General features: G+C 40.6%; 1 protein-coding gene across 1 annotated transcript in view; it reads right to left on the reverse strand.

Annotated features, from left to right (window-relative positions):
* Positions 1 to 8,595: 8,595 nt before the first annotated feature.
* CC2D2B (coiled-coil and C2 domain containing 2B) overlaps positions 8,596 to 13,933 on the reverse strand; it is a 97,005-nt gene continuing 91,667 nt past the window's right edge. The window contains exons 32-34 of the mRNA XM_040624803.1: positions 12,676 to 12,734; positions 10,812 to 10,989; positions 8,596 to 8,784 (exon numbers count right to left, since the gene is read on the reverse strand). Coding sequence (XP_040480737.1) covers positions 8,596 to 8,784; positions 10,812 to 10,989; positions 12,676 to 12,734 — 426 coding nt within the window. The remainder of the gene's footprint in view (positions 8,785 to 10,811; positions 10,990 to 12,675; positions 12,735 to 13,933) is intronic.

The raw sequence follows: 13,933 nt of genomic DNA on the forward strand, positions 1-13,933 counted from the left end.
TACATTCAAAGAGAAAACTGTATACAGTGACTAGCAAATCTCCCTCTCTCCTCTAATTTTAGTTCTTCCTACAGGCAACATTAATACCATTTTCCTTTGTACCCTTCCAGGGATATCCAGGTACTTAAAACCATGCATATACATAATGTATGCCCCATTTTGTGCACAAGCGATCGCACTTTACACTCTCTGTTGTGTGTCTCGTTTTTTCATACAATATATTCTGGTGAACATTCAATAATAGAACATCCAGGATTTCTTTCAATGGCTACATTGTAATCCACTGAATGCAAAGGACTGGAAGCCAGAATCCCTGGGCTCTGGTTCTCAGTTCTTTTTTTTTTTTTTTTTTAAAGATTTTATTTATTTATTTGACAGAGATAGAGACAGCCAGTGAGAGAGGGAACACAAGCAGGGGGAGTGGGAGAGGAAGAAGCAGGCTCATAGCAGAGGAGCCTGATGTGGGGCTCGATCCCATAACGCCGGGATCACGCCCTGAGCCGAAGGCAGACACTTAACCGCTGTGCCACCCAGGCGCCCCTGGTTCTCAGTTCTTGATTTATCGCTTCCAATTAGAGTGCTGGTATTTTATCTCCTCTGAGACTCAGGTTCCTATCTATAAAGTGAACTAGATAATGGCTGAGATTGCTTCTGACTCTAACATTTTAGGTTCTTTGCTCTTGCCATACATGTGACAAAGTCTTCTGTAGGGAAAGAGACCCAACACTAGCCATAAAGCTCTAATCATTATCCAGTTTTAAAGGTTTTAAATTTAAAGTGTATCTTGGATATTCATGTCTGTACACCCACTAAGAAGTCAAATATTTCTAAAAGGTAACCATTCCTTGTTCCACTCCCTCCTCACTCCCAATTCCCATTCCAAAAGGTAACTAACCACTTGATCTCTTTTAGCTATTTTTCATAGTGTTTGCTACCATCTTTCAAACTGTCATGTTTATATTATGATTTCAGTTTGTCATTTTTAGATATATTTACATATGGTCCTGGAAAATAAAGATTAAGATGCCATATGTTACCTTTCACACACATATTTCCCCCTTCCTCATCTCCCCAATATATAATTTTAAGATATTTTTGGTTACATCCACTTTCAGTTGCTTTCATTGTTATGACTACACAAACATTGTTCACTGTTGAGCCACGTGGTGTCCTATAATTATACTTTCCGTTTCGTTTTCCTGGACTTTTTTTCCTTAGCTTTCTTCAAGCCTGTATCTTAAGTTTTCTACATCCTCCAATAGCTCTGTAAAATGTGTCCATTCAGCTTTCAAAAGTCAGACCTTCAGATAACTTATTAGTTTTATCTTTCTGCTCTTGATTTATCCACCTGGATCCATCTACCCTGATACTCCAGTTCCAATATTGATGGCTTCTCTCTAGAGCTCCCTTTAGCTGCCTATCCTGGGATAGATTCCTGTTCCCAGGATCCCATGTCATTCTTTTCCTTGGTTTACATACTCCAGTAGCTTTCTGAGAAAGGGTACTTGGGAGGCAAATCTTTGAGACGCAATCTATCTGAAAATGTCCTTAATCTCCCCTCATTCTTGGTTGTTTGCCTAGATATGAAATTCTAACCTGGAAACCACTTCCCCTCATGATTTTGAATTCATACTTTAATTAATGCCTTCTAGCCCTCTCTCTCTCTCTTTTTTTTAAGATTTTATTTATTTATTTGACAGAGAGAGACAGCCAGAGAGAGAGGGCACACAAGCAGGGGGACTGGGAGAGGAAGAAGCAGACTTCCGGCAGAGGAGCCTGATGTGGGGCTCAATCCCAGAACACCGGGATCACGCCCTGAGCCAAAGGCAGACGCTTAACAACTGAGCCACACAGGCGCCCCTAACCCTCTCTTTTTCTGCCAAAGGAATAGGGAGATGGTGTTAGACTGGCTGATAATGTTTTGGAGGCTACATGGAAAAGCAGCCTAGAAGACTGTCCTCACTGTAAACAGACTTTCACATGATTTCTCTGTTCTTAGTAGAACCCCTTTCTCCTTCCTACAGTTCAACCTCTTTAGAATATAAGCTTTCGGATTTTTAGTGTTGGTAAGTAGAGTTGTCTGGCTACAAAGAGTGAGGAGGGAGATCTTACAGTTTAGTCATTTCTTTTAAAGACTTTTAACCAATCATCCTATTTTTAATTCACCTCGTATCTCTACCTCTGCCTCCATCTTTAAAGCGTCATAGGTCCTGGGGTGTCTGAGTGGCTCAGTCGGTTAAGCGTCTGGCTTTGGCTCTGGTCATGATCTCAGGGTCCATGCATGGACTCCTGTGTTGGGCTCCCCGCTCAGTGGGGAGTCTGCTTCTCCCTCTACCGCACCCCCGCCCCCCCGGCTTGCGTTCTCTCTTTCTCTCAAATAAATAAAATCTTTAAAAGAAAGATATCACAAGGCCTGAGTTTTTTGAGGTTCTTGTTGACTTTGAAAAGTCCCAACATCCCTGAATCTATAGGCACTTTATTTTCAGCTTCCTCTGGTCTGGTAAATTGGTTATCATGGGTCTATCTACTTTCTAGTTTTTAAGGTTTTATTCGTTCTTGTGGTCCACTTGAGAGGGAGTAGAATAAGTGTTCAATCTGCTATATTTAATTTGAAGTTGAATTAATTATTTCCAGTAAAAGTCTTATATTTCGTTCTTGACTTTTGATATTTCAGAAGTATGTTTCATAACTACAGGTCTGTTGGTTCTACTTCCAAAATATATCTTGAATTGATCTACTACTGTATTAGGTTTGCCAAGACTGCCATAACAAACTACCAGAAATTGAGTGGCTCAAAACTACAGAGATTCATTCTATCACTGTTCTGGAAGCTAGAAGTCTGAAATAAGGTTGTCAGTAGGCTCCTCTGAAAGCTCTAGGAAAGGATCCTTCCTTGCCTCTTCCTAGCTTGTGGTGGCTCCTGGCAATCCTTGGTTCTCCCTGGCTTGTAACTACATCATTCCAATCTCTGCCTTCCTCTTCATGGGACCTCCTCCTCTGTATCTGTGTCCTCTCCTCTTCTCGAAAGGATAGTAATCATTGGATTTAGTGCCCACCCTAATCCAGGATGACCTCGTCTTAATTATATCTTTATATATATATATATACATATATATATAAAATGTATATGTATATATATATATGTATATGTATATATATATATATACATATACACACACACACACGCACAGAGGAGGAAGGGTAAAGAAATCTATATGGTGGTGATAGTTCTACAATCTCCTTAAAGTGGTATATTTTAAGTAGACTGTGAAAAGTTAAGTATGTATTGTACAATCCCTAGAGAATCCTTTAAAAATATATAAAAAGATGTAGCAAAAAATACATACATTAAAATGAAATAATAAGAAATGCTCAGATAACCTAATAAAGTAGCAAAGAAAAAATAGTGGAACAAAAACAGAGGAAAAATGGAATACAAATGATAAAATGGTAGACCTAAGTCCAAACATAAATAATAACATTAAGTGTAGGGGCGCCTGGGTGGCACAGCGGTTGAGCGTCTGCCTTCGGCTCAGGGCGTGATCCCGGCGTTATGGGATCGAGCCCCACATCAGGCTCTTCCGCTATGAGCCTGCTTCTTCCTCTCCCACTCCCCCTGCTTGTGTTCCCTCTCTCACTGGCTGTCTCTATCTCTGTCGAATAAATAAATAAAATCTTTAAAAAAAAAAAAAAATAACATTAAGTGTAAATGGTCTAAATATGCCAGTTAAAAAAGAGATTGTCAGAAGGTTTAAAAAAGATAACCCAACTATATGCTATTTATAAAAAACTCACTTCCAATAAAGTTATATAGGTACATTAGAAATAAAAAGATGAAAAAAAATATATATATATATACCAAGTAAACAGGAATCCAAAGAGAGCTGAGCTATATAAACATCAGACAAAATAGACTTCAGAGCAAAGAAAATTAGTAAGGATAAAGAGGGACATTACACAATGATAAAAGGGTTAAATAACCAGGAAGACATAAATCCTAAATGTATGTGCATTTAACAACGGAGCTTCAAAATACATGAAGCAAAACCTGACAGAACTCAAAGAAACAACAGTCAAACCCATAATTACAATTGGCAACTTAAATACACCTCTCTCAGTAACTGACAGAACTAGTTGATAGAAAAACAGCAAGGGTATAGAAAAACTAAACAACACTTTGACCAACTGGATGAAAAGATATTCTTATCAACAAGAGAATGGTTGAATATACCCTAATATATTCACAACAAAGGCCACCACATACTACACAATTCCAGGGATCCTTGCACATAAATTATGAGTTGTGTGGTGCATGAACTGCTTAAGAGTATGTAGTTGTTCTGCCCAGACTTCAGAATACTATGGATCCTTTAAGAAATAGGAATTCGTTCATTTGGAGGTATTTCTACTATTTTCGAAGGAGAAAAGCAACATACAGAAAAGCATACATAATATGGTCTCATTTTTGTAAAACAAACAGGAACATACACACACAAATGTACATACGTATATTTGAGAATGATGGTAAGTGGAAGGATGCATACTTGGTTGGTAAGCAGGTGAGTGAGGTGAATAATGTGGATGGAGAAGGGGAGAGAACACTGCGATAAGGACCCAAGTGAAAGAAAGAAAGAGAAAAAGGAAAAGAAAAAATACGCTGCACTTAAAAAATATGATCACATTTACGCACTTACATAAAATAATATCTGTAGAAGTAATTTTAAAAGTAGTCTTAAATATGAAAAAGAAAAATATTTTACTCACTTAACACCTTTCGATGATATGTTATTGTCCTTGAAATAAAATCTGAATTCCTTACCATGACTGACATGATCTGATTTTTGTCTACCTCTCCAACTTTATTTGCCTCTAGTGTCCCCTCCTTGTGTAAATCTCTTTCCGGACTCAAGGCCTGTGCAACTGCAGTTTTCCCTGCCTGATACGCTTTTGCTATAGGTTTGCACTACTGGTTTCCTCTCATCTGTGGAAGCCGCAGATGCCTATCCAATAAGCCACCCTCGCCTTCTTCCTTACCAATAGAACACTGATTTTATTGGGACAGCAAAATCTCCTTTACAATACTTGACCTCCCAGCTTGCCCTGTATCTAGGAGTGATACAGTTCTGGTTGATGGGAGATAAGTGGAAGTTACTAGGCATGGCCTCCTGGGAAGCTTTTTAAAAGATCTACACCAGCTGCGTCCTTTACCTCCCCCTTCTGCAGTTTCTTGCCATGGAAACCGTTGTGAGGCTAAAGCAAAGGTTCTCAAGGTGTGGTCCTCAGATCAGCAGTCCCAGCAGCACCTGGGAGCTTGTTATAAATGCAAATCACTGGGCCCCACAGATCCACTGAATCAGAAACTCTGAGGGTAGGGCCCAGCAACTGGTGTCAACTGCTGTTCAGGTGAGTCTTCAGCATGTTGAAGTTTGAGGGCCACGGACCTAGTGGACACAAGCCTCCTTAGAAGATGACTGAGACCAGGGCACCTATGACATCACAGATATTGCATCAGACCGGGACTGCCTCCTCCGGTCTTGGCAGTTACGCGAAAAAGTAATCCCTATTTGGTTAAGCTACTACGATTAGGTTTCTGTTCCATGAACTGAATGCAACTGTAGTTGATAAATCATCTTCTAAATCTTGGCTCTAACATTGTCTCTCTAGAGAGGACTTCCTTAACTACTCTGCTTATACCCCCTACCCCCACCAAAGTCCCTCTCTATCATGCCATCCTGTTTATTGTTTTTATAGCACTCGGTATACACTGAAATGATCTCACTTACTTATTGTTTATTTGCTTATGGTCCATTTCCCCTGAGGAATGTAAGCTTCACAGGGGCAGGACCTTCGTCTTTTCACTGCTGTACTCTGGCACATACTGAAGTGTCTGGTACATAATGGATGCCTCATTATTATTTGTGGAATGATTTAAAGAACTTTAAAATTAGATGTTACATTTAAAATCATGTATTTTTAAGTTAAAAATAGAACTACCCTGCAAGTCAGCAATCACACTACTGGGTTTTTACCCAAAGAATACAAAAATACTAATTGAAAGGGATACATGAACCCCTATGTTTATAGCAGTACTATATACAATAGCCAAGATATGGAAGCAGCTTGATGAATAGATAAAGAAGATGTGGTAGATATATGTACAATGGAATATTTATTATACAGCCATAAAAAAAGAATGAAATCTTGCCATTTGCAACAACATGGATGGAGCTAGAGAGTATAATGCCAAGTAAAATATGTCAGAGAAAAACAAATACCATATGATTTCATTCATGTGTAGAATTTAAGGAAAAAAACAAATGAACAAACAGGAGGGAGGAATGGAGAGAGAGAAAGCCAAGAAACAGACTCTTAACTATAGAGAACAAACTGATGGTTAGCAGAGGGGAGGTAAATGAGGGGATGGGTTAAATAGGTGATGGGGATTAAGGAGGGCACTTGTCATGATGAGCACAGGGTGATGGATGGAATTGCTGAATCACTATACTGTACACCTGAAACTTACCAGTGTAACCCTGTATGTTAACTGGAATTAAAAACTTAAAAATAGGGTGCCTGGGTGGCTCAGTCGTTAAGCGTCTGCCTTCGGCTCAGGACGTGATCCCAGAGTCCTGGGATCGAGCCCCACATCAGGCTCCTCCGCTGGGAGCCTGCTTCTTCCTCTCCCACTCCCCCTGCTTGTATTCCCTCTCTCGTGGGCTGTCTCTCTCTGTCAAATAAATAAATAAAATCTTTAAAAAAATAAAATAAAAATAAAAACTTAAAAATAAAATCATGTATTTTTAAAGTAGACAAATGAAAATAAGTGGTTCATTACAGTTTCAGAATTTTAAGGAAAAAATTTTAGTTGAGAAATCCATACACCTGTAAAAAAGAAATGTATATGATACAGAAGGGTCCTCTATGCATGCCTATGAACACTTTCTACCTCACTCATAAGTGGCCTATCAATTCGAAAACCATAAACAACTAGCAAAATACTTATGTAAATATTGAAGGTGTCACAGAAATTAACTGCATGAGTTCAGTATTTTTTTGGTAATTTCTTGTCTTTGCATTAACAACATTTTTTTTGTAATTTCTTGTCTTTCCATTGACAACATTTTGTGCTACCCAATCAATGTGGGAGACTTGTTAGTAACAAAACTTCATGTAGCATTTAAACACAAACATTCAAATAAGAAAAAAATTCTAATTAATTTTCATATGCGTGCCAGAGAACACACACAATTAGGTTTTAACCTTGAAGAGAAAGCATTCTCTTCACCCACATCCCTACTATTTTACTCTTCTAGTAATCTCAAGTTTGGTCCAACACAAACATCACTGCAAATAAATGAGGCCTTCTCTGGCGTCAGCCCATGCTGGTGCACTGCAGGAGCGAATTCAGGTTGAGGATTCCCCAGCAACAAACGTGGGGTCTCTGCTTGTGAAAGGGAACCCAGAAGCTCCAGCACTCCTGCACTGGGAGACAGAAGTTTACTTTCTCCTGTTTTTACCTCCTATAAAAGTATTCTCATCAACCTCTGGAAATCCTTTGGTTTTTCTAAAATAAGTTGTTCTGTAACAGTTAAGTAAAGTGTATATATATATTTTTTAACGAAGCACAGAACAATTAAATAGAAGAAAGCACAGTGCTTCTGACTCAGATCCCTGTCCACTCTTTCTCGAGGCTCCTAGGATCCAGATGGGCCTCCTTGGAGCCACAACTGGGAAAGGAAAGTAGCAGAAAAGTGCCAGAGGCAGAATGGCAGGCTGTTTACTAAAGGGAAAAGGAGCCTTGAGATTTGGTAAGACCATGTTCTCCCTTTCTCACAGAATCAGGAAAGCATATCAGACAGAGTTTCTTGAGAGACCCTTCCAAATATTTGGAGCTGAAAGAACTTCAGGTCAGTAACATCCCAAGTGAAAACTCTGAGGAAGCCCCCAGAAGCTGCCCTCAGCCCTCAGCCCAAAGTGGCAGATTTTCCTTTTACTTCACTAGTGCAATAATCTTTTATCTTATGAGAGGCAATGACCTCATGTCTGTACTTGAATTCCTTCCACCTGGAATGGCAACAGAACCAGCATCAAAAGTGCCAAGCTCGTTGTAAGGCAGGGTTCTCACTCTTAACGGGTCATCAGAATGATCTGGGGGTCCTTGTTTACAATAAAGTGGGTTCTGGAGCTCCACTCCCAGAGGCTCTGATTCAGTAGGTCTTAGGTGGGATGTAGGAATCTGCATTTTCAACAAGCCTCCCCAGGTGATTTGATGGAGCTGGTGTGAGGCCTACAACTTGAGTAATACTGGCTTCAAAGGGAGGGGCCAGAATCACTTCTTTCCCATAATAAGCCCTACTGTAGACAGTGACCCAAGGCCACCAGACTGCCCAAAGTGTTCTCCTTGAAGAGGTCTCCATCCTCAAAGGGTCAGGGAGTGAGTCTCCATGGTGCCCAACTCTATAAAGAACCAAAACTTGGGTTCACACTTGGCTGGACTTGAGGATAAGTAGTAAAGTCCTATGTACCAGAAAAGTCTTCATTGCTCTGGGCGAGGGGCCCATAACACATTTTTTTTTCCTTTTCTCCTCTTCCTTTTCACTGATGTCGAGCTAAGGAAGCCAAATAGACCCACACAGATAATATGTTGTTTGGGTACGGGTGAATGTATACAGCTAGAGCAAATTCTGTCTGGGGAAATTCAGAAGAATGAATTCCAGTTCGATACACAGCATCAATAATTGACTGTACATCAGTGTATGGCATCTGGATAGGAAACCCTGTGACCTAGACAAAAGACAGAAGAACATGTAAACCTGTGCTACAATTATGTAGAATGGTAGTCATAAAATAATAGTTATTTTATAGGTGCTTATGATGGTCTAGGAATAGTACTAAATGCTTCACGTACGTATTTAATCCTCAAACAACCTTATGAAGTAAGTTCTACTATAGTTTCCACTTTCCGCAGAGAGAGGAGCAGAGCCAGAGCTGAGAGCAGAGCCTGCACACTCAACACTCCACATACTTGCACTGTTTCTAGACTAGCAAACCGACAATGAAAAGATTACTTGGTCCTACAAATGAGGTATTTAAGTGAGCATTATGGGAGAATTTATTTAACATTGATTCAGTTCATATTCTTTTTTTTTTTTAAGATTTTATTTATTTATTTGAGAGAGAGAGAGAGAGTACAAGTGGGGTGAAGGTCAGAGGGAGAAGCAGATTCCCCACTGAGCAGGGAGCCTGATGTAGGGCTCGATCCCAGGAGTCCAGGATCACGACCTGAGCCGAAGGCAGACGCTTAACCGACTAAGCCACCCAGGCACTCTTAGTTCATGTTTCTTAAGTGAGAACCATGTGACAGGATTAAAGGATTATGGTACATGGTCCTACATAACATTATCTATTTAATAATACACAGGCAACAATCATACACCTCTTTAAAACCTTAGATTACTTACTTCAGGAGGCTTTTCTTGCTCCTCAAATCTGTTCACGTGTCCTTCCCGGGTGGTTGCAATAGGATGCTATCCTCTCCTAACTTACTTAATAAAATATATTGCAATCATATGTTTTCTGGTCTGTCTCCTTAGCCTATAGTCTCTGTGAATGCACAAGATTGTATCTGTCTTGTTTATGGTCATAACCCCAGTGCCTAACACAATGCCTGGCACATAGAATACAAATAATATTTAACATTTGCTAAACACTTGCTGAGTGCTGGGTGCTGTGGTTAATCCTCACCATAACCACAAACCAGATAACTATTTTTATCCCTGTTTATCTTGCCCAATGGGGTGGAAAGTATAGAGAAGTTAGGTAATTTGGTCAAAGCTGGAGAGTGGTTGAACCAGGTTTTGAATCCAAGCCAACAGGATTCAGCTCAAGTTTATGATTGTGTGTTATTAAATAGATAATTTTACAAAGAAATTCAAAGTTTTAAACCTTGGCTTATATGCTTTGCTTATCTGTTTACCCCTAATTCTATTTTTTTAAATGCAAAACAAAACAACTTCCTCCCTATTCATGAATAAATAGCACCTGCAGATACACACCCCCTCCCCCGCCGGCCAGGCTAAGTACTAAACTCCCAACAAATTCCTTCCTTTCTTCTCTCAATGGGTTTCACTAGGAGATATCTCCTAGTCTATGGGATGGTAGGGGGAAAGAATCTCACTCTTGGGATGCTGGGGCTTTCAAAAACCCACTGGACCAGTTCATAGGGAAGAGTCAATGAGAGGATGCCCAGAGCTGGAGGTAGATAGGGGAAAAGAAGGAGGACCCTAGCAATATACCAAATGCCTACCATGTTTGGTTATGAACTTGTTGAGTTTGAGATGCCTTTTAACCACCCAGGATGATGCCACATGTGTTGGTAAATTATAAGAGAGGAGGTCAGGAGAGAAGTCCAGGTTGGGTACATAAATTTGGAGTATTTTGCATATAAAAGATATTAAAGCTTGCCTGGAGCCTTGCCCAGAACCAAGGACAGGGAATGTATTCTATCACTACCACTGGAAGTAGTAATTGCAGGTGATTTCCTTTTGGTCATCTCTTTCCAGAGGTTGTGGTTTATATAACATATAACATATGACTAATTCCAAGAAAATGTCATGCAGTGTGGTCATGGTAATAGTTGTTCAGTATATTTGAAATTTCTTAGTCTATAAATACATGTATTTTAATACCATATCATCTATCATCTAGGATCAAGATAAAAAACATTTCAGGGATATTTAAGGTTACTATTACCTAGTAATGAACAACATAGATAAAACAAATGTTATTAATGCACTAAATCATATACATACCCAATAAAATTGTAGTAGCCTTTCAAATTCACTCTCTTCTTCAGGGGAAACAAAGCTTCCAGAGCCAAGTTCTAGTTTAGGAAGGATTTCTCGCAAAATATAAGTACATTGTCGATTCCAACGTGTCGGCTGTTTAGGTCGCCACTCCATCATTTTACATTTCAGAGTCCTTTCAATCCTAACATAAGAATGCAAAGATTAGTTCATGATAAATTACAATTCGTTTAATAAATGTGATAAGAGTTTTGGCACTTTACTCAAGTATGAGAATGATATTTTTTTTATTTTGAATGAACCAGTCCTCTATGGCTAAGTATTTCTGCCATCATTCACATTACTTAAGTTGGGGAGAAACAGGCTCTTGCTTGGCTTGGGAAAGCAAGAAGCTTCTGGGGTAGCTAACAACGAGATCTCAAGGGCACAGCTCCTTTCCAGTTACCTGTGTGTAGGCAGCTGCCTATTGGGTGTGATGTGACAACCGTCTACTCACTGGTCACTGAACTGACATCCGCATTCTCCAGGACCCACCCCTGCCATAAAACATTGTGTTTCTAAGAAACTGCATTCACAAAAGTTCAGATATCTGGTCTGGGTAGTGTTAGCAGGAATGGATTTATTTGATCAGTTAATTCAGCAAGCAGAGTCGGAAGGAAATAGGCATGGACAATAAGCATGATGATCAGGTTCCCTACTAGAATGTACACTCTGTACAGGCAGGGATTTGTGCCTGTGTATTCAGCCCCAGAACAGGGCCTGCTGGTAGACTGATCCAGGGACAGTGCAGGTTGGTTGACGGGGCCCACTTGGGAAGCCTCATTCCTGCAGAATCAGTGTGTGCTTAAAAAAAAAAAAAAAAGGCCACTGGGAGTGTCCTCTTGGCTAAGCCTGTAGTGTAATCGAGCAGTTTGGAGTTTGCGGTCCCAGCAGTGGCTGAGCCTCAGAAGCGCCACTAGGGCTTTATCATCATATTTTACCTCTAGATATCGATTCGACAGGTCTGGTCTGGGACCCTGGCATCTTATTTTTAAATAGTTCTAGAAGTGATTCTGATTAAAAAAAATAACAGAAGCTGGGAATCGTTTCTCTACTCCATTTCTTCCCTTTTTTGTTAAGAATTGGGAAAAAAGGAAGGGAATAAGAGGTGGGAGTTGTGTGCTAGTGAGAGAAGAGACTAGCAAAATTATGTTCTGTCATGCTTTGTTTTGATCAGTTGGAAGCAGCTTATGTGGCAGCCTCCTCTGTCAGCATGAGTCACTGGAGGCAGTAAGATCAAGAAGCTTCTGACACATTTGGAGTAAGAGTAAGGCTTGCTGCAAAGTTTGTGACTTTGACAAACTTGCTCAACTTGACTGAATAACTCCTTAGGGCACGTGTGTGTGTGTGTGTGTGTGTGTGTGTGTGTGTGTGTAAGGGAAGGGGGGAGTGCCGGGGGTGGGGGTAAGACAGTATTGATGTTACCACCCAACTTGGATGTTTTTTCCATACTCCAAGTGGTGGGCCATTTACCTTCATGTCCTTTCAAGAAGTATTAGCTACCATGCTATTATTTTACTTTAATGTTAACAGGTGTCTGTGCCAACAACTTCCCAACAGCAGCCCCACAATGTTTCCAGAAGCAACCATTTTTTGACCTAGATGGTCTTTTTAAGGAATGTTCTGGAATGGCAGAGGGGCTGTTTTTTGATGCACAGACTAAAAGACAGCTGACTCAGTGGAAGAAACTATTATAAACTCAATTTCCTGCTTCTATTGCTGAATCGAATAGGTGTTCTGAGAGACTGGGTTAGAGGACTGAAAGGTGGAAAAAGGACTGAAAGATTCGGGAGAAAACATGGTAACCATAAGATACAAATAAAGGTGATACCTGTTCTTTAGATCTTCTATCATGCTTTTATTAGTCTCACAATAAATTATTTCTTCAGGCTGAAATATGTAGACAATTGAAAGTTAGAAAAGATTCTAGGGAGACGACCTTTACATCAAAGTCACCCCTGGAGTGCTAATTATAACAGGGAGAACCCGAACCACTTTCATGTGGCAAAATCACCCCACTACAGAGGCGCAAAGGTAAAACACAGATCACAGTGCCGCCTTTTAGTACTACTTTACCAGAGCACGGGATGAGGAAAGGATTTACAAAGTTATTTTTGCTGCGTAAGACAGATCTGCTGCCCACATTCATTTACGCAAGCAAGCATTTGACAGGTTTTTCGATGATACCAGATAATCTTTGGCAGCTGCTTTAGTCTCTTCCACTTATTACCTGGGGTCTTGGTGAAGTTACCACATCTTTGAAACAGGGACAATAATAGTATTTACTTCCCTAGGGTCTTGTGAAGATTTTGAAATAAAGTAATACATGCAAAGCCTGGCACATATTGTTCAATAAAATCAGGTATTACTTTTACTACTACTCTGTTAACATGGTTTATCATTTTCCTTCTTTGAGTACCCTTTTCTTTCAGCTCACAGGAGCTGGGTCTTTGTGCGCACGCGTGTGTGTGTGTGTGTGTGTGTGTGTGTGTTCCATTTCAGTCTCCTCTGTCTCCAAGCTGTCGCTCCAGACACTGTGAAAACAGCAGAGAGCAATGCTGTGCCACATTCTCCCATGTTCCCTTCCCTGTCTGGCAGGATTTGCTGCGAGGAGAAAGGACTCTGTAAGTCTACCACCCAAACCAGCCCTCCCCGCCCCATCTCACAGGGCTCACGTGCACAAGAAGGAGGGGCTGGGTTTAGACAGTTTTACCTTGGACATTCCTGAACTGAGAAATAGAGACAGCTGTAGAGACAGGGACATGAGTGGAAGGAGGGTTGTGCAAAAAGAAGGCAACAGTTCTCAGGCCTCTAGGTGCTGGAATATCTCAGGAGTGATTGAGAAGATGCAGTCTGTCATGTGGTGATCTGAGCCAGTGGTTCTTGAAGTGTGCCCCCTCCCCCCACCAGCAACCTCATACCCGGGAACCTGTTAGAGATACAGCTTCTCAGTCCCCACGTGGGACCGAGTCAGAAACTCCGAGGGCAAGGCCAAGCACTCCGTGTTTCATTCAGCAAGCCCTCCAAGGTTCTGGTGCCCGCCATGGATAGATGTGAGAACAGTCCCAGGCACAAGGAGTTTCCCCACA

The sequence above is a fragment of the Ursus maritimus genome, unplaced genomic scaffold (assembly GCF_017311325.1).
Source record: "Ursus maritimus isolate PB19 unplaced genomic scaffold, ASM1731132v1 scaffold_7, whole genome shotgun sequence".
NCBI classification, from domain to species: Eukaryota; Metazoa; Chordata; class Mammalia; order Carnivora; family Ursidae; genus Ursus; species Ursus maritimus.